Source organism: Pristiophorus japonicus, chromosome 9 (genome assembly GCF_044704955.1).
Source record: "Pristiophorus japonicus isolate sPriJap1 chromosome 9, sPriJap1.hap1, whole genome shotgun sequence".
Classification (NCBI taxonomy): Eukaryota; Metazoa; Chordata; class Chondrichthyes; family Pristiophoridae; genus Pristiophorus; species Pristiophorus japonicus.
The window spans coordinates 5,360,588-5,382,074 of record NC_091985.1 but is presented as its reverse complement, the minus strand read 5'-3'; the positions used below and the strand labels follow the sequence as shown (position 1 = coordinate 5,382,074).

At 47.9% G+C, this 21,487-nt stretch overlaps 1 protein-coding gene across 1 annotated transcript in view; it reads left to right on the top strand.

Moving 5' to 3' along the window:
* mcm3 (minichromosome maintenance complex component 3) overlaps positions 1–21,487 on the top strand; it is a 61,424-nt gene that overhangs the window by 8,881 nt on the left and 31,056 nt on the right. The window contains exons 4-10 of the mRNA XM_070889036.1: positions 3,897–4,135; positions 8,171–8,279; positions 11,777–11,930; positions 14,653–14,784; positions 16,569–16,777; positions 17,985–18,159; positions 21,322–21,448. Of these exons, the coding sequence (XP_070745137.1) occupies positions 3,897–4,135; positions 8,171–8,279; positions 11,777–11,930; positions 14,653–14,784; positions 16,569–16,777; positions 17,985–18,159; positions 21,322–21,448 (1,145 nt within the window). The remainder of the gene's footprint in view (positions 1–3,896; positions 4,136–8,170; positions 8,280–11,776; positions 11,931–14,652; positions 14,785–16,568; positions 16,778–17,984; positions 18,160–21,321; positions 21,449–21,487) is intronic.

Below are 21,487 nucleotides of genomic sequence, written 5' to 3'. Positions count from 1 at the left end.
CTTCTCACTCGACCCACTGTCCCCGAGTACATTCGGAAGGTTATTCGTGTCATCCTTCGTGAAGACAGAACCAAAGTATTTGTTCAATTGGTCTGTCATTTCTTTGTTCCCCATTATAAATTCACCTGAATCCGACTGCAAGGGACCTACATTTGTCTTCACTAATCTTTTTCTCTTCACATATTTATAGAAGCTTTTGCAGTCAGTTTTTATGTTCCATGCAAGCTTCCTCTCGTACTCTTATTTTCCCCCTCTTAATTAAACCCTTAGTCATCCTCTGTTGAATTCTAAATTTCTCCCAGTCCTCAGGTTTTCTGCTTTTACTGGCCAATTTCTCTGCCTCTTCCTTGGTTTTAACACTATTCTTAATTTCCCTTGTTAGCCACGGTTGAGCCACCAGTTTTATTTTTACTCCAGACAGGGATGTACAATTGCTGAAGTTCATCCATGTGATCTTTAAATGTTTGCCATTGCTTATCCACCGTCAACCCTTTAAATATCCTTTGCCAGTCTATTCTAGCCAATTCACGCCTCATACTGTCGAAGTTACCTTTCCTTTAGTTCGGGACCCTAGTTTCCAAATTAACTGTGTCACTCTCCATCTTAATAAAGAATTCTACCATATTATGGTCACTCTTCCTCAGGTGGCCTCGCACAACAAGATTGCTAATTACTCCCTTCTCATTACACATCACCCAGTCTAGGATGGCCAGCTCTCTAGTTGGTTCCTCGACATATTGGTCTAGAAAACCATCCCTAATACACTCCAGGAAATCCTCCTCCACCGCATTGCTACCGGTTTGGTTAGCCCAATCAATATGTAGATTAAAGTCGCCCATGATAACTGCTGTACCTTTATTGCACACATCCCTTATTTCTTGTTTGATGCTGTCCCCAACCTCACTACTACTGTTTGGTGGTCTGTACACAACTCCCACTAGCGTTTTCTGCCCTTTGGTATTCCGCAGCTCCACCCATACCGATTCCACATCATCCAGGCTAATGTCCCTCCTTACTATTGCATTAATTTCCTCTTTAACCAGCAATGCTTTTCCTCTCTGCCTATCCTTCCTTAATGTTGAATACCCCTGGATGTTGAGTTCCCAGCCTTGGTCACCCTGCAGCCATGTCTCTGTGATGCCAATTACATCATATCCGTTAACTGCTGTCTGCGCAGTTAATTTGTCCACCTTATTCCGAATACTCCTCGCATTGAGGCACAGAGCCTTCAGGCTTGTCTTTTTAACACACTTTGCCCCTTTAGAATTTTGCTGTAATGTGGCTCTTTTTGTTTGTTGCCTTGGGTTTCTCTGCCCTCTACTTTTACTATTCTCCTTTCTATCTTTTGCTTCTGCCTCCATTTTATTTCCCTCTGTCTCCCTACATAGGTTCCAATCCCCCTGCCATGTTAGTTTAACTCCTCCCCAACAGCACTAGCAAACACTCCCCCTAGGACATTGGTTCCGGTCCTGCCCAGGTGCAGACTGTCCGGTTTGTACTGGTCCCACCTCCTCCAGAACCGGTTCCAATGTCCCAGGAATTTGAATCCCTCCCTTTTGCACCACTCCTCAAGCCACGTATTCATCTGAGCTACCCTGCGATTCCTACTCTGACTAGCACGTGGCACTGATAGCAATCCCGAGATTACTACTTTTGAGGTCCTACTTTTTAAACTTAGCTCCTAGCTCCCTAAATTCATCTCGTAGGACCTCATCCCGTTTTTTACCTATATCGTTGGTACCTATATGCACCACGACAACTGGCTGTTCACCCTCCCTTTTGAGAATGTCATGCATCTGCTCCGAGACATCCTTGACCCTTGCACCAGGGAGGCAACATACCATCCTGGAGTCTCGGTTGCGGCCGCAGTAACGCCTATCTATTCCCCTCACCATTGAATCCTCTATCACTATCGCTCTCCCACTCTTTTTCCTGCCCTCTTGTGCAGCAGAGCCACCCACGGTGCCATGAACTTGGCTGCTGCTGCCCTCCCCTGATGAGTCATCCCCCCCCCCCCCCAACAGTACCCAAAGCGGTGTATCTGTTTTGCAGGGAGATGACTGCAGGGAACCCCTGCACCACCTTCCTTCCACTGCTCTTCCTGTTAGTCACCCATGTACTATCTGGCTGTGTACCTTTTACCTGCGGTAAGACCAACTCACTCAACGTGCTATTCACGTCATTCTCAGCATCGTGGATGCTCCAGAGTGAATCCACCCGCAGCTCCAGTGCCGCAATGCAGTCCGTCAGGAGCGTCCGGGACACTGGAAGCGTCCCTGACTTCCCACATAGTACAGGAGGAGCATAACACTTGTCCGAGCTGCCATGACTTCATCCCGAGATTAACTTAATTTGGCAACAACAATGCTGAATGTTACTTACTGATATAGAAAAGAAAAAGAAAAACTACTCACCAGTCACCAAGGGGGATGTAGGTGAAGAGCAATACAAGGAAGTGGTCAGAGATGGTCTGACTGCGGTTAACACGATGGGACTATTGAGGCTATGTGAGATGGCAGGATCAAGGGGGGTGGCTGAATTGGGGTTGAGGAGTACACATGGAGGGAGAGATTAAGAAGGATTAGAGGGGAGTTGAGGAGAATCTTTTTCACCCAGAGGGTGGTGGGGGTCTGGAACTCATTGCCTGAAACTCACTCACTGGTAGAGGCAGAAACCCTCACCACATTTAAAAATGACTTGAACTACTTCAAGTGCCGTAACTTGCAAGGCTACGGACCAAGAGCTGGAAAGTGGGACTAGGCTGGATAGCTATGTCGGCTGGCACAGACACGATGGGCCGAATGGCCTCCTTCCATGCTGTAAATTTCTATGATGTTTCTGGACAAATTGATTGTCCCAGATCTTCTGTGGGGGTGGGGGAGCAGCCCCTGGGCTGGCTGGCTGGGAGGGGAAGACCTGTGGATCTTGGCTATCCACGGTAAATGTGTGGTGTGAAGAAGTGAACCTGGGTCTGTCGGTCTGGTGTTACTGGTTGGCACTCCAGCGTGTGTGTTCACCGCGCCATTTACAGCTAGTTTTATAGCTGGGTACAGCTCTGTCAAAGCTTTCACAAAATGAAGAGACAATATAAATAAATGGGCAGCATTCAGACAGCCCTTTCCTGCGGTTTTATGAAGTCCAGTAACACGAGGTTCATTTCTTAGGTTCTTCCCTTCTACACGTTTCTTTTAGCTCCTTCAGTCGGTGCTTTGTACAGGAATTACTTATGAAGTGTGCTGACCGTGTTGTTGGCAAGCACAGAAATAGTCTAATTTCAGCATTAAATTCCCATTGTGACACGGTTGTGTTTTGCAAAGAATTGAATGGATTCCTTTAAGGGCACTCTGTCCTGTAATGTAAAAAGTCCGTTCATTCTTATCTTGTAATCCGACGGTGTCCTACAGACCTGTTCTAAATATCCTGGACCACTTTTTGCGTTTAATTCATTTCTGGAAAGAACATGTGAATGGTGCGGTTACTTGGTTCACTGCCCTTTTCTCCAAGAACTGTTCAATGCTATTTCTTACACTTCCCCCTGCTCAGGGTATGAGCTTACCAAGTGTTTCGGGTACGATACCCTGTGTGGCAGTGTGCAGGTCACATTGCCACCATTCCCCGGTGCATGGGCTCCCTGTCTTGATCCTGTTAAATACGACAAACGTCTTCTCATTCCTGCCAACGCACCCATCCCTGAGACACGAGGATATTTTACTGACGTGTTTGGTCGCTCCGAGTTTGTTCCTTGCTCCGGAACGCTGCTATTGAGCGGCCCACTGTGGACTGCTGTTAAATCTGGCTGTTGTGGTTATGCGGCTTGGAGTCACAAGGATTATGAGAATAATGGAGAGCGATTAAATAACCGGCTCTGTCTCTACTTTATTTATTAATCTCTCCAGGACGAGGAGAATAACCCCCTGGAGACGGAGTTTGGGTTGTCCTTGTACAAGGACCACCAAACCATCACCATTCAGGAGATGCCGGAGAAGGCCCCTGCTGGCCAGCTGCCCCGCTCGGTCGACATCATCCTGGACAATGACCTGGTGGATGTGGTGAAGCCTGGTGACCGGGTGCAGGTCATTGGCACCTACCGGTGTCTGCCTGGGAAAAAAAACGGCTACACCTCTGGAACGTTCAGGTAGGTTTGGTGCAACTATGTGCAAACAGTCACTGTAGGATACTGAAATGTAGAGGAACAAAGGGACATAAGAAATAGGAATAGGAGTAGGCTATACGGCCCCTCAAGTCTGCTCCGCCATTTAATACGATCATGGTTGATCCAATCATGGACTCGGACCCACTTCCCTGCCTGCTCCTCATAACCCCTTATTTCCTTTTCGGTTAAGAAACTATCTATCTCTGTCTTAAATTTATTCAATGACCCAATTCCACAGCTCTGAGACAGCGAATTCCAGATTTACAACCCTCAGAAGAAATTTCTCTTCATCTCTGTTTTAAATGGGCGGCCCCTTATTCTAAGATCATGCCCTCTAGTTCTAGTTTCCCCCATCAGTGGAAACATCCTCTCTGCATCCACCTTGTCAAGCCCCCTCATAATCTTATACATTTCGATAAGATCACCTCTCATTCTTCTGAATTCCAATGAGTAGAGGCCCAACCTACTCGACCTTTCCTCATAAGTCAACCCCCTCATCCCCGGAATCAACTGAGTGAACCTTCTCTGAACTGCCTCCAAAGCAAGTATATCCTTTCGTAAATATGGAAACCAAAACTGCATGCAGTATTCCAGGTGTGGCCTCACCAATACCCTGTATAACTGTAGTAAGACTTCCCTGCTTTTATACTCCATCCCCTTTGCAATAAAGGCCAAGATTCCATTGGCCTTCCTGATCACTTGCTGTACCTTGCATACTATCCTTTTGTGTTTCATGCAGCAGGACCCCCAGGTTCCGCTGTACTGCCTTGGAGTGCATGTGTACAGATCCCTGAAGGTAGCAGGCCAGGTAGATAAGGTGGTTAAATAAGGTGGCACACAGAATACTTGTATTCTATGCCTTGGCTAATAAAGGCAAGAGCAGAGAGGTTATGCTTGAACTGTATAAAACACTGGTTCGGCCACAGCTGGAGTACTGCGTGCAGTCCTGATCGCCACATTACAGGAAAGATGTGATTGCACTGGAGAGGTTACAGAGGAAATTTACGAGGACGTTGCCTAGACTGGAGAATTTTAGCTATGAGGAAAGATTGGATAGGCTGGGTTGTTTGCTTTGGAACAGAGGAGGCTGAGGGGAGACCTTATTTAGGTGTATAAAACTATATGGGGCCTGGATATAGTGGATTGGAACGACCTATTGCTCTTAGCAGAGAGATCAACAACTGGGGACATAGATTTAAAATAATTGGGAGGATGTTTTGAGGGGACATTTTTTCACCACCCAGAGGGTGGTGGGGGTCTGGAACTCACGGCCTGAAAGGGTGGTAGAGGCAGAAACCCTCACCACATTTAAAAAGTACTTGGCTGTGCCCTTGAAGTGCCGTAACCTGCAGGGCTACGGACCTAGAGCTGGAAAGTGGGATTAGGCTGGATAGCTCTTGGTCGGCCTGCGTGGACACAATGGGCCGAAATGGCCTCCTTCCTAGCGTGCTGTAAATTCCTATGATTTTATTCTATGAAACAGCATTAATTACCAGTAGCACAGATTGCACTTGGGGTCAGCTAGTTCCTGGGTTTGCCTGGAGTACCTCCCACTGGTGAGAAACTACGGCCCACACACCTGAGTTCCTGTCTGGCTCCCCGTGTCCTGGAGAATCTATTTCCGGGTCCCCGCCCCCTCTGATTGTCGTGATAACCTCCACCTGTGAGTGCCTATGTGCAGCTCCCTTCTTCCAACACCTTGTTCCAGTGTCTGTGGCCCCTCCTGCTGCCTCCATTTCACACTCTGGAACCCTTTTCATCCTTTCCCAGATGGATGTTGATCATTTTCAGGATGGAGCCTTGAGCATTTTGATGCAGGTTCCATGGCCGGGAGTGGCGCGAGAAATTTTCATCATGTGTTCACATGGAATTGTTGGGCTGTGTAAACTCTTTAACCTCTTGTGTTGTTACCCTGTCCCTCGTTGTATTTAACTTAGAATGATGTTACATCAGCTAATTCCCGTGCCCCTAACATGTAGATAATCTTGCTTGGTGTGGTCAATACTTGATGACCATCATTGTAGTGAAAATACTTCAACTGTTGAGCACGCCTGCTTTAAATGGAGTTGGGAAGCGATGCTGGTGTTAATTTTGTTGTGTCCAATATTTCATCGGATGAGCCCGAGCTTTCCAACCGTTTGAAAACTGGAGGCTGAATACATGTCAAGACAGGCCAATGGTTCACTTGTGATTTGTGATTTCTACCTCCCCCCACACAAACCAACTGAACTGACCGGGGTTTCATGGCCTGAATTCAGCCCGAGGGACTGGTCTTAGCCATTCCTGCTGTAAATTTAAGGAGAAAGAACTCGTGCTTGTGCATACAGAGCCTGTCACATCCTCGGTGTCCTAAAGTGCTTCAGAGCCAGTGAATTACTTTTGAAGTACAGTCGCTGTTCTGCATTTTGCACACAGCAAGATCCCACAAACAAATCCAAGAATGACCAGTTAATTTTTACTTTATTGATGGTTGATGGGGAGAATGTTGCCCAGGGCACCAGATAATGCCAAGAAACCGACAATGAAGACTTGATAAAGGGAGTAGCCAATGAAAAGGCCTCCAGGCCTAAGAATGTTCACCTGTTGGTTAAAACGCTCCACCCGCTAACTCCTGAAAACACGGCCAGTTTCTAGGGAAAGTTGTGAAATTCCTGCTGGATCCCTGAGAGTAAGCTTGAAGTGAGCATGGTTACATGTCAAGTGAAGTAGTTGGCTAGGCTCTCCCTCCCTGATATGCCCTCACATGCATACGACTGAAAATTCAGTTCCATGCATCAGGCCAGATATTTGCTACCACACTCTCTATCTCATGCCCTTCATTAGCCCTGTCAGCCAAAAATATATTCATCGTCCTCTTGCAAACTACACAATGAAGGCAAATGGACTGCTGGCCTTAATTGCAAAGGGGATGGAGTATAAAAGTAGGGAAGTCCTGCTACAACTATATAGGGTGTTGGTAAGACCAAACCTGGAGTACTGCATACAGTTTTGGTCTCATTTAAGGAAGGATATAATTGCATTTGAGGCAGTTCAGAGAAGGTTCACGAGGTTGATTCCTGAGATGAAGGTGTTGCCATATGAAGAAAAGTTGAGCAGGTTGGGCCTATACTCCTTGGAGTTTAGAAGAATGAGGTGATCTTACTGAAACATATATGAGGAGGCTTGACAGGGTAAATGCAGAGAGGATGTTTCCCCTCGTGGGGGAATCTAGAACTAGAGGGCATAGTTTCAGAATAAGGGTCGCCCATTTAAAACCGATGAGGATGAATTTCTTCTCTGAGGGTCGTGAATATTTGGAATTCTCTACCCAGAGAGCTGTGGAGGCTGGGTCTTTGAATATATTTAAGTTGGAGATAGACAGATTTTTGAATAATAAGGGAGTCAAAGGTTATGGGGAGCAAGTGGGGAAGTGGAGTTGAGTCCAGGATCAAATCAGCCATGATCTTATTGAATGGCGGAGTGGGCTCGAGGGGCCAAATGGCTGACTCCTGCTCCTACTTCTTATGTTCTTATGTTCTATTCTCTGCTCGTATTGCTTCCCTGGGTATGTTGTTCCATCTTTTCAAACTCTACGTGAAGGAGTTGCTTCATAACTCTTTCTGAATCCATGCCTGTGTCCTAGAGTATGTATTAGTGTTAAAGATTGTGGGATCCAGTCTATCTATCCGCTTTAGGGTCTTAAATACATCAATGAGATCTCCTTGAAGCTTCCTCTAGTGCCTTACAGAAACAATGGGGAGATCGTTCAGTACAGTCGCCTGATCAGTGGCAAAGGTTTCTTGCTGAGCTGGTCATTCAGTGAGATGACCTGCACTGTATTGTGTACAGAGGTTCTGTCGGTGATTGATGTGTGCTAGAGGGTGGGGACAGAAGAGACAGTTTACACCTTGTGTCTGCGTGTGATTGTTTGGCCAGGTCGAAGCTAATGTTGCTGTGAGTAACTGAGGGGAATGATCCGGGTGCACTGAAAGGGGAGGTAGAACCTGTGTAACTGAAGAGACTGACTATGTTCTGCAGGACGATTCTGATCGCGTGCAATGTCAAGTTGATGAGCAAGGAAGTGTCGCCCATGTTTTCTGCAGATGATGTGGCCAAGATCAAGAAGTTCAGTAAATCCCGATCAAAGGTAGGAGGTGCCGAGTGTGGTAATGGAGTGAATGATGCGAGGTTGGGGAAGTGCTGATACAGTGTGCACTTGCTTAATGTCTCCAATATATCACCACAACACAAGTCTTCTTTATTTAAAAAAACACCCTTCAGAACCGTTAATCCTTATTAATAATAATAATGAGTGAGTACTACATCTTTAAGTTGCCGAATTTGAGCTCAACTTCTTTTTGTTTAAACATTCCTGGGGGATATTAATTGTGTGCGTGTTATTTCTCAGCTACCTTGGGTTTGATGGTGACATCCAGTCAGGGATCCAGCGGATAACTTTTTTATGCAGTTAGGTTGAGGGGCTGAGCCAGTCTGTGGAGTGAAGTGGTAATGAATTCTCTGCCCAAGGAAGCAGTTGAGCTCATTGAATGTATTCAAGTCACAGATAGATAGATTTTTAACCAATAAGGGAATTAAGGGTTACGGGGAGCGGGCGGGTAAGTGGAGCTGAGTCCACGGCCAGATCAGCCATGATCTTGTTGAATGGCGGAGCAGGCTCGAGGGGCTAGATAGCCTACTCCTGTTCCTAATCCTTATGTTCTTATGGCACTTAAATCATAATATGATTAGGCAGAGTCAACCTGGTTTTATGAAAGGGAAATGGTGTTTAACAAATTTATTGAGGATGTAGCTAGCAGGGTAGGTGAAGGGGAACCAGTGGATGTAATATATTTGGATTTCCAAAAGGCACTCGATAAGGTTGCTACACAAGATAAAGGCTCATGGGATTGTGGGTAATATATTAGCATAGATAAAGGATTGGTTAATGGACAGAAAACAGAGTCGGGATTACTGGCTCATTTTCAGGTTGGCAGGCTGTAACTAGTGGGGTGCTGCAAGGATTGGTCCTTGGCCTCAGCTATTTGCAATCTATATTGATGACTTGGATGAAGGGACCGAGTGACGATACAATAATAGGTGGGAAAGTAAGCTGTGGGGAAGACTCAGAGCCTGCAAAGGGATTTAGACAGGTTAAATGAGTGGGCAAAAAGGTGGCAGATGGAGTATAATGTGGGAAAATGTGAGATTATTTACTTTGGTGGGAAGAATAAAAAAGCATAATTTTTTTTAAATGGTGAGAAACTATTAAATGTTGATGTTCAGAGAGATTTAAGTGTCCTAGCACTAGAAACAGAAAGTTAGCATGCAGGTAGAGCAAACGATTAGGAAGGCAAATGGCATGTTGGCCATTATCCCAATGGGACTAAAGGTGGACAAGTCCCCTGGACCAGATGGCCTGCATCCTAGGGTCTTAAAAGAAGTGGCTGCAGAGATAGTGGATGCATTGGTTGTAATCTACCAAAATTCCCTGGATTCTGGGGAGGTCCCAGTGGATTGGAAAACCTATTCAAGAAAGGAGGGAGACAGAAAGCAGGAATCTATAGACCAGTTAGCCTAACATCTGTCATTGGGTAAATGCTGGCGTCCATTACTAAGGAAGTAGTAGCAGGACATTTAGAAAATCATAATACAGTCAAGCAGTCAGCATGGTTTATGAAAGGGAAATCACGTTTGACAAATTTGCTGGGGTTCTTTGAAAATGTAATGAGCAGGGTGAATAAGGGGGAAGCAGTAGATCTGGTGTATTTGGATTTCCAAGAGGCATTCGATAAGATGCCACATAAAAGGTTACTGCACAAGATAAGAGCTCACTGGGTTGGGGGTAATATATTAGCGTGCTTGGCGAACTAACAGAAAACAGAGTTGGGATAAATAGGTCATTTTCAGATTGGCAAACTAACTAGTGGGGTGCCACAGGGATTAGTGCTGGGGCCTCAGCTATTTACAATCTATTAATGACGTGGATGAATGGATCGAGTGTAATGTAGCCAAATTTGTTGTTGATGCAAAGATAGGTGGGAAAGCAAATTGTGAGGAGGACACAAAGAATCTGCAAAGGGATATAGACAGGCTAACTGGCCAAAAATTTGTCAGATGGATTATAATGTGGGAAAATGTGTGATGTTATCCACTTTGGTAAGAAAAATAAAAAAGCAAATTATGAATTAAATGGGGAGAGATTACCAAATGCTGCGGTACAGAGGGACCTGGGGGTCCTTGTACATGAAACACAAAATGTTAGCATGCAGGTACAACAACTAATTGGGAAGGCAAATGGAATGTTGGCCTTTATTGCACAGGAGATGGGAGTATAAAAGTAGGGAAGTCCTGCTACAACTGTACAGGGTATTGGGGAGGCCACACCTGGAATACTGCGTACAGTTTTGGCCTCCTTATTTAAGAAGGGATATATTTGCTTTGGTGGCAGTTCAGAGAAGGTTCATGAGGTTGGTTCCTGAGATGAGGGGGTTGTCTTATGAGGAAAAGTTGAGCAGTTTGGGCCTATACTAATTGAAGTTTAGAAGAATGAGAGGTGATCTTATTGAAACGTATACGATTCTGAGGGGGCTTGACAGAGTAGATGTAGAGAGGATGTTTCCCCTTGTGGGGGAATTTGGAACTAAGGAGCATAGTTTCAGTATAAGGGGTCGCCCATTTAAAATGGAGATGAGGAGGAATTTCTTTTTTGAGGGTTGTGAATCTTCGGAATTCTCTGCCCCAGAGAGCTGTGGGGGCTGAATATATTGGAGGTGTCGATAGGCAGATTTTTGAACGATAAGTGAGTCGAGGGTTATGGGGAACGGGCAGGGAAGTGGAGCTGAGCCCAAGATCAGATCAGCCATGGTCTTATTCAGCAGGCTCGAGGGGCTAAATGGCCGATTCCTGCTCCAATTATGTTTTTGTGTTTATTGTTAGACTACAAGAGTAAGGAAGTTTTGCTACAATTGTATACAGCTTTGGTAAGACCACACCTGGAGTACTGTGCACAATTTTGGTCTACTTATCTGAGGAAGGACATACTTAGAGTTAGAGATGGTGCAACGAACGTTCACTGGATGAATTCTTGGGTTGAGAGGGATGTCGCATTAGGAGAGATTGAGTAGATTGGGGCTATGCTCTCTGGAGTTTAGAAGAATGAGCGGTAATATTGAAAGATACAAGATTCAGAAGGGGATTGACAGGGTAAATGCTGAGAGATTGTTTTGCCTGGCCGGAGAGTCTAGAACTAGAGGGCATAGTCTCAGGGTAAGGCTTGGGCCATTTAAGACTGAGATGAGAAGGAATATCTTCACTCGGAGGATTATGAATCTTTGAAATTCTCTGCCCCAAAGACCTGTGGATGATCAGTCATTGAGTTTATTCAAGGCAGAGATCGATAGATTTTTGGACTCTAAGGGAATCGAGGGATATGGTAGGAAACTGGAGTTGAGGTCAAAGATCAGCCATGAACCGATTGAATGGCGGAGCAGGCTCGAGGGGCCGTATGACCTACTCCTGCCCCGAATACTTAGTTTTTATCTTCTTGCTCCATTTGCTCACAATGTCTCCATCTTAGCCTTCTACTCTCACTGTGCACTTCACTTCTGTGATCATTTACGTGCCTCTCCTCTGCTCTGTTTCCAGGATATCTTTGAGCAGCTTGCCAGGTCCCTGGCTCCCAGTATTCATGGGCACGAGTACATCAAGAAAGCCATCCTCTGTCTGCTGCTGGGCGGCTCGGAGAAGATCCTCGAGAATGGGAGCCGCATCCGCGGTGACATCAACGTCCTGCTAATAGGTGGGGTATGCAAGCTGTGTCGCAGAGCCCTGGGGGAAAGTTCTCTCTACCCTTTGTAGTTGTATGTCAGTGCACAGATTGGGTCCTAATTTATCATGTTCATTGCCAAGGCTGAGCCTTGCCACAGATTCTGGGGATTTTGATCTCTGGGTTGCTCCTGGTTACCCTTGGCGGATCTGAAATTTGCTCCTCTGACAGATCCCGCCGGCAGGTTCAACACCTGGTTTTAGTGGGAGAGAGCTGCCTGACTAAGGTCTTTGTGATTCATGTTGAAGAGTTCTGTGTATGGAAATTAACATACAGGTTGCGAAGTGGATTCACATAAACGTACCCCCATGGAATTCGCTTCAAGTCCAGGCCCATGTCGGGGTTAGTACATCCTCGTATGTAACTAGGAGCCGGTGAGCAAGTGAAGCTACACCTCCCAGCTCCTGTAGTCACACCCAACCCCTGTTCACGCGCAGACGCTGGAAATCTGACCGATAAGTAGCAAATACTGGGAGCGCTCAGCAGGTCAGGCAGTGTGTATAGAGCGAGAAACGGTTTAACGTTTCAGGTCAACGACCTTTCTTTGGAACTGCTAAAGTGAGTCCTGCCTCGGTCACTATCATCATAGGCAGTCCCTCAAAATCAAGGAAGACTTGCTTCCACTCTAAAAGTGAGTTCTCAGGTGACTCAACAGTCCAATATGGGAATTACAGTCTGTGTCACAGGTGGGACACACAGTGGTTGGAGGAAAGGGTGGGTGGGACTGGCCGCACGCTCCTTCCGCTGCCTGCGCTTGCTTTCTGCATGCTCTCGGCGACGAGACCCGAGGTGCTCAGCGCCCTCCCGGATGCACTTCCTCCACTCGGGGCGGTCTTTGGCTGTCGGTCTTCGGTCATTAATAAAACTAATGGCCCTACACCCCACAAAAGCATCTATTCAAGGATCCCTCGGGATGCTGACCCAGAGGATGGCAATACCCCCACTTCTAAACTACCTGCCCCCCACCCCCTGAAAAAAACCACGTAACCGCATCTCGCCTAACCCTGTCTACCAACTGCCAGATGCAATAGTTATTGCTTCACGATCCCCCCCTCCCCTACCCCAGGAGGAGCCACGGCCCACTTTGTTCCAGTACCAGTGATTGCAGCCCAATAAAACAACTGCTTTATTCAGCTGCTACCTTTACCGTTGCTCAATCCGGAGTTTCCCACAATTGCACTCTATTGCTTGCTAGAAATCAGCAGAAAAAGTTGCTGATGTGAGAAAGAGCCGTGTCCGATTGCGAGCTGTGTACAGTGCTTTATTCTTCAGCTGGGCTATCTGTCTTCGGGAATGCAGAATATTCTGCCTGTTTTGCTATGCGGACCAATAGAGCTCTGAACGAGGGGTCTTGAGGTTGATTTAATTTCTCAGCAGTTCATCTTGACCCAGACCTGCGAGTTTAAATGCAAAACTGGGGATACAGGCAGTGGCTTACCCGCGATACAAAGGAACTGAAGGTAGGATCAGGGTACCTGTGTATTTGCATAAAAAGGACAGCGAGGCCCAGGGAACACTGTCACCTCCCAGGTTCCTGACTTGATCATACATTGCCATCCCTTTGTTGCTGCTGGGTCAAAATCCCGAGATTCCCTCATTGAGCTGCATCAGAGCACGGACTGCCGGTTCAAAGAGAAGTCCCACCACCACTTGTCTTATTGGATTCCAGCAAATTCCCTGGGAGGATCGAAGCACCAACGTCAGTGTTCTCGCTCAGGACAACATCCCCAGCATCGAAGCACTGACCACACTCTGACCCGCTCCACTGAGCGGGGCCACATTGTCCACGTGCCCGACACGAGACTCCCAAAGCAAGCGCTCTACTCGGAACTCCCACACAGCAAGCGAGCCAAAGGTGGGCAGAGGAAACGTTTCAAGGACACCCTCAAAGCCTCCCTGATAAAGTGCAACATCCCCACCGACACCTGGGAATCCCTGGCCAAAGACCACCCTAAGTGGAGGAAGTGCATTCGGGAAGGCGCTGAGCACCTCGAGTCCCGTCGCTGAGCGCATGCAGAAATCAAGCGCAGGCAGCGGAAGGAGCGTGCGGCAAACCAGTCCCACCCACCCTTTCCTTCAACCACTGTCTGTCCCACCTGTGACAGAAACTGTAATTCCCGTATTGGACTGTACAGTCACCTGAGAACTCATTTTCAGAGTGGAGGCAAGTCTTCCTTGATTTCAAGGGACTGCCTATGATGATATTTCAGTGGTAACCTTGTCCCGTATCACTGACCTGGGGCCACTCCTTTTATGGCCCCAGGTCGGTGATTGGAGCGTGGGCAGATACAGCAGGAGCGGCGCGAGCCTGGAGGGACGTGATCGGGGCCCAGGGGAGGCGCGAGTTCAGGGGCCCAGGGGCAGCACGGACCAGCCCACACTGCGATACGTGTGCACACTAGGTCCGTGCAGCAGAGCTGGTCTCCAGTTGTCTTGGGTAACCCTTGCCACTGGACCAAGACCTAGCTCTGTCAAGCCCGTGTGGTGGCTGGTGTGCAACGGCCATCACACGTTAAAAAAATCCACGAACGGACATCCCTTCAGGATGTAGCTCGGGTCCTTCATTGCAACATCCGTGAACTCGTCCTTATATTTGGTGTGGTAGCAAGTCATCCTCGTTTCGAGGGACTGCCTATGATGATGATGTCCCGTATGTAACCTTAACTCACGATCCTGTGTCTGTTCTTCCCGTTAGGTGACCCATCAGTGGCTAAATCGCAGCTCCTGCGTTATGTGCTGTTCAGTGCTCCACGTGCTATCCCCACCACTGGCCGAGGCTCCACCGGTGTGGGTCTGACCGCCGCCGTCACCACTGACCAAGAAACTGGTAAGAGTTGTCGATCAGTCCATGTGCTTGGGGCAGTCTGGAGGGAGCGCTGTACAGGGAGGGAGGGAGCGTTGAGGGAGGGCTGGCTGTGCAGACAGGGAGGGAGGGAGGGCTGGCTGTGCAGACAGGGAGGGAGGGAGGGAGGGCTGGCTGTGCAGGGAGGGAGGGAGGGCTGGCTGTGCAGGGAGGGAGGGAGGGCTGGCTGTGCAGGGAGGGAGGGAGGGAGGGCTGGCTGTGCAGGGAGGGCTGGCTGTGCAGGGAGGGAGGGAGGGAGGGCTGGGTTGTGCAGGGAGGGAGGGAGCGTTGAGGGAGGGAGGGCTGGCTGTGCAGGGAGGGAGGGAGGGAGGGCTGGCTGTGCAGGGAGGGAGGGAGGGAGGGCTGGCTGTGCAGGGAGGGAGGGCTGGCTGTGCAGGGAGGGAGGGAGGGAGGGCTGGCTGCAGGGAGGGAGGGAGGGCTGGCTCTGCAGGGAGGGAGGGCTGGGTTGTGCATGGAGGGAGGGAGCATGATTGAGATGTGATTAGGGCCTACACTTGGAAATGTTTTTGCTTGTAGCTGTGTCCCAGTGGCTCCTGGACTCTTGGCTGTCGGGAGGGGATTGTGTCTGTCTGTATCATGCCTGAGTTTTATTCACTATATTTTTAAACTTAAGAACAAATACGTGAAGAGCGCTTATATTTCTGCCAGAGGGTGGGTGACTGAGAGGGGTGGTGGGGAAGGTGACGAGGGCAGGGAAGTGGGGTGGGTTTGGTGTGTGATGATGGGAGGTGGCAAGGTGTGACAGGTGGGGGGGGTGTTGGGATTGGAGGTGGCTGGGGATGATGGAAGGGGGATCTCTTGTTTACTTTGAGGTCAAGTGCAGTGCCTGTTCCTGCCACGTGGGTGCAATGAGCTCTGTTATTTCAGCACCATGTGATCAGCATTGCTTTGCACCGTTCCATATACGTTCCCTGTACGGCTTAGAAAGGGGCAGGATTCATTGGGTGGTAGCTATGCAAGTTGTGTTAACAGGATTTAAAGGAGAGCGATACTTTTGGGAGAGGATACTTTCAATTTGAGTTTATTTAAAAAAGGATTTCTCTTGTTGGGAGAGAAGCGAGGAATCGTCTGTTGTGCTGCTTTTTGTGGGCAGAGCTGAGACAGCAGCTGGTGTCTGGGGGAGATGGGTGTTCCTATGGAGCACTGAACCAGTGCAGGGGCCGTGGCCTATGGGGGAGAGCCAGTCTCCGGTACCACATTGATAGTAACTCCTCCCCAGAGTATTGGATGAGGATTAGAAAAATACCGAGAGCCCAGCTCCATAGAATCATAGAGATTTATGCCACAGAAGGAGGCAATTCGGCCCATCGCGTCTGCCGGCCGAATAAGAGCTGCCCAGCCTAAGTTCCGCTCAGTTCCAGCACACTCTGTTCTACCAATGGAAATGTGGAGTGAAGGACAATAATGAACGTCTCCATAAAAATTAAATCTCAGCGCTTTAACCGAATGGACTTGTCAGCTTTGGGCCGTGTGAGTGAGTGCTGTGGAGGGGTGACTGCTTTCCGCTGTGGTGCGGAGTAGCTGAGCTAACCTGCACAGCCAAAACTGAAGTGTCCCACAGATAGAGTGAGCGATTTATTAGTGATGTGTAAAGGAAGTGTGGCTGGTTTCTGCTGCCTGCCTTCCCTCAGTCACGCAGTGATTTGTTGGCCCATTAGTGAGAGTTGTGGAGAAGCAGCAGTCTGCTCCCTCTCTGGTTCACTCAGAAATTCAGCTTCCTCACAAATGATTGTTTGTTCTCTCTCCAGGGGAGCGACGCCTTGAGGCCGGTGCTATGGTTTTGGCAGACCGAGGTGTTGTTTGTATAGACGAGTTCGACAAGATGTCTGACCTGGACCGTACGGCCATCCACGAAGTGATGGAGCAGGGCCGTGTGACCATCGCTAAAGCGGGCATTCATGCCAGGCTGAATGCCCGGTGCAGTGTGCTGGCCGCTGCTAATCCTGTCTATGGAAAGGTGAGGGTATGCACGGTGCTCGGGGCAGGGGGGGGGGGGGGGGGGGGGGAACAGCCCCAGTATCTATGGAGTTCATTTGTCCATCAGTCAGTATATCTAATCCCATTTCTCCCCACTTTGCATGCTCATTTATGAGATTTCTACACTCTGCTTCTGATGCAACGCATCAGCCTTTGGCCTCTGCACCCCATGGTGTTGTCACGGTGACCTGTACGCCCACAAGTATCGGTGTGTTGTCACGGTGACCTGTGCACCCCACAAGTATCGGCGTGTTGTCACGGTGACCTGTGCACCCCACAAGTATCGGCGTGCTGTCACGGTGACCTGTGCACCCCACAAGTATCAGCATGTTGTCACGGTGACCTGTGCACCCCACAAGTATCAGCATGTTGTCACGGTGACCTGTGCACCACACAATTAGTAGCGTGTTGTCACGGTGACTGAGGTAAACTGGATGGGGGTTGCATTGAGTGAAAAGGATGTTCTCATCTGTTGTTCAGTTACAGAGCTTGGTGATCTGGTGTCCTTAGAAGGCCAACACTCTGGACATGTATCTAGTGTCAGGGTTTGGGGCCAGTGGGAGGAAAGCAGAGTGGAGATAATAAAACCGCTTGTTTATGTAGCGTTGGTAATTACATCAGCAATACTGTCATTTAGAGCAATCTTTCTCCTCCTGGTTTATTTTAATGTGGCAGTGTATACATTTGTACCTCCAGAGCGATGTTCCCTTTAACTGGCTGCGCGCTCCATTCAAATCTTCACATGTTCGCGGTTTCTTCCATGAAATAGCCAGTGAGCAGCCTGCGCGGGACCTCCAACCTGTGCACGGCCGCGCAGCTTGGCAAATCCACTGCAGAACTAGACACGCAAACTGGATCGATGACCATTTGTGCTGTTGGAGGGGGGGGGGTGTGTGAGAGGGCGATGAGGTGGATCAGCTGCTTCCCTTTCCTTCGGGAAGGAGTTCCTTCTATGCCTTCTGCCCAATAAATCTGGCTGCTAATGGGAAGCAATACAGAGAGGCATGCCTCAGCTCAGAGGCTGGCACGAAGTACGGAGGCAGAGCCTGTGCTGCTCTTGAGTCGCTCCTCGAGTCGCGCTCTTCCCTCCGTCCTGCTGCAGTGGGTGTTTGCCCCTGGTGGTACATTAGTGTTTGTTTCTCCCGGCCGGATGGCTCATTCTGTCCGTCAATTTGTGCCTCTCCCAGTACAATCAGTATAAAACTCCGATGGAGAACATCGGCCTCCAGGATTCGCTGCTGTCCCGTTTTGACCTGCTTTTCATCATGCTGGACCAGATGGACCCAGAACAAGACCGGGCAGTGTCCGAGCATGTGCTGCGGATGCACCGATACCGAGCTACAGGGGAGCAGGATGGTGATGGTACGTGTTCCTCACTTGGGACCAGGGCGTGGGAGCCTATCAAACATTGAATCTACTGTATAACCACTGCCGTGCTCATGAATACATAGCCTAAGAACATCCGAAATAGGAGGAGTCGGCCATTTGGCCACTTTGAGCCTGCTGCGTCATTCAGCAAGATCATGGCTGATCTACTTCTACTCCACCTTCCCACCTGATTCCTTAATTCCTGTCGTTCCCCAAAATTTATCGACCTCTTGTCTTGAATATAGTAGAGAATTCCAAAGATTCATAACCCTCTGAAGAAATTTCTCTTCATCTCAGCCCTAAATGGCCGAGCCCTTGTTCTGAGAGGAAGCTTGCAGGGAACATTAAGGCGGACTGCAAAAGTTTCTATAGATATGTAAAGAGAAAAAGGTTAGTAAAGACAAACGTAGGTCCCCTGCAGTCAGGATCAGGGGAAGTCATAACGGGGAACAAAGAAATGGCGGACCAATTGAACAAGTACTTTGGTTCGGTATTCACTAAGGAGGACACAAACAACCTTCCGGATATAAAAGGGGTCAGAGGGTCAAGTAAGAAGGAGGAACTGAGGGAAATCCTTATTATTCGGGAAATTGTGTTGAGGAAATTGATGGGATTGAAGGCCGATAAATCCCCAGGGCCTGATGGTCTGCATCCCAGAGTACTTAAGGAGGTGGCCTTGGAAATAGCGGATGCATTGACAGTCATTTTCCAACATTCCATTGACTCTAGATCAGTTTCTATGGAGTGGAGGGTAGCCAATGTAACCCCACTTTTTAAAAAAGGAGGGAGAGAGAAAACACAGAATTATAGACTGGTCAGCCTGACATCAGTAGTGGGTAAAATGATGGAATCAATTATTAAGGATGTCATAGCAGCGCATTTGGAAAGAGGTGACATGATAGGTCCAAGTCAGCATGGATTTGTGAAAGGGAAATCATGCTTGACAAATCTTCTGGAATTTTTTGAGGATGTTTCCAGTCGAATGGACAAGGAGAACCAGTTGATGTGTATTTGGACTTTCAGAAGGCTTTCGACAAGATCCCACACAAGAGATTAGTGTGCAAAGTTAAAGCACATGGGATTCGGGGTAGTGTGCTGACGTGGATTGAAAACTGGTTGTCAGACAGGAAGCAAAGAGTAGGAGTAAATGAGTACTTTTCAGAATGGCAGGCAGTGACTAGTGGGGTACCGCAAGGTTCTGTGCTCGGGCCCCAGCTGTTTACATTGTAGATTAATGATTTAGATGAGGGGATTAAATGTAGTATCTCCAAATTTGTGGATGACACTAAGTTGGGTGGCAGTGTGAGCTGCGAGGAGGATGCTTTGAGGCTGCAGAGTGACTTGGATAGGTTAGGTGAGTGGGCAAATGCATGGCAGATGAAGTATAATGTGGATAAATGTGAGGTTATCCACTTTGATGGTAAAAACAGAGAGACAGACTATTATCTGAATGGTGACAGATTAGGAAAAGGGGAGGTGCAACGAGACCTGGGTGTCATGGTACATCAGTCATTGAAGGTTGGCATGCAGGTACAGCAGGCGGTTAAGAAAGCAAATGGCATGTTGGCCTTCATAGCGAAGGGATTTGAGTACAGGGGCAGGGAGGTGTTACTACAGTTGTACAGGGCCTTGGTGAGGCCACACCTGGAGTATTGTGTGCTGTTTTGGTCTCCTAACTTGAGGAAGGACGTTCTTGCTATTGAGGGAGTGCAGCGAAGGTTCACCAGACTGATTCCCAGGATGGCGGGACTGACATATCAAGAAAGACTGGATCAACTGGGTTTGTATTTACTGGAGTTCAGAAGAATGAGAGGGGATCTCATAGAAACGTTTAAAATTCTGACGGGTTTAGACAGGTTAGATGCAGGAAGAATGTTCCCAATGTTGGAAGTCCAGAACCAGGGGTCACAGTCTAAGGATAAGGGGTAAGCCATTTAGGACCGATGAGGATAAACTTCTTCACCCAGAGAGTGGTGAACCTGTGGAATTCTCTACCACAGAAAGTTGTTGAGGTCAATTCACTAAATATATTCAAAAAGGAGTTAGATGTAGTCCTTACGACAAGGGGGATCAAGGGGTATGGCGAGAAAGCAGGAATGAGGTACTGATGTTGCATGTTCAGCCATGAACTCATCGAATGGCGGTGCAGGCTCGAAGGGCCGAATGGCCTACTCCTGCACTTATTTTCTATGTTTCTATGTTCTAGACTCTCCAACCAGAGGAAATATTTTTCCCAGCATTAACCCTGTCAAGCCCCTTAAGAATTTTATGTTTCAATTAAATCACTTTTCATTCTTCTAAACTCTCGAGAATATAGGCCTAGTCTGCTCAATTTCTCCTCGTAGGCCAATCCCCTCATTCTAGGAACCAGTCTAGGGAACTTTTGCTGCACTCCCGCTAAGGCAAGTATGTATGTCTTTTGTTGTGTATAGAGACCAAAACTGTACACATTACTCCAGGTGTAGCCTCACCAATGCTCTATAATTGTAGTAAGGCTTCCTTCCTCTTGTACTCTTAATTCCTTTGTAACAAAAGCTAACATATCTTTTGCTTTCCTAATTGCTTGCTGTAACTGCATGTTAACTTTGTGATTCATGTACAAGCGCATCCATGTTCCTACCAAAGCAGATAGCTTCACACTTCCTCACATTGTATTCCATTTGCCATGTTCTTGCCCACTCGGTCAACCTGCTGATATCTTTCTACAGCCTCTTTGTGTCTTCCTCACAGCTACTTTACCACCTCATTTTGTATCATCAGCAAAATTGGATACGTTACACTCAGTCCCTTTATCTAAGTCATTGATAAAGGTTGTAAATAGCTGAGGCCCCAGCACTGAACCTTGTGGCCCAGCACTGAACCTTGTGGCACCCCACTAGTTACAGCCTGCCAACATGAAAAAGACCCTTTTATCATTACTCTTTTCTGTACGTTAACCAATCCTCAACTCATGCTAATATATTACCCCCAATTCCATGGGTCCTAATTTTGCGTAATAAAATGAATGGGCTGAAGGGTCCAGCTGTCAGTAACTCTGCAGCTGGGGAGTGGAGCCTCCCGCCGGTTCCGAGATGTGGAAGTGATTATTTGTAACTGGAGGTTTAGTGCCCTGAACTCTCCTGATCCCAAATGTAATGTTTGTGTGACATCTTTCAGCCTTACCCCTGGGCAGTGCTGTTGATGTCTTGGCGACAGAGGATCCCAATGCTGTGCAGGAAGAGGAACAGGAGCTCCAGATTTACGAAAAACATGACCACCTTCTACACGGAGCCAAGAGGCGCAAGTAAGTCCCAGCAGAGATTATCAGCACACTGTGCGGGCA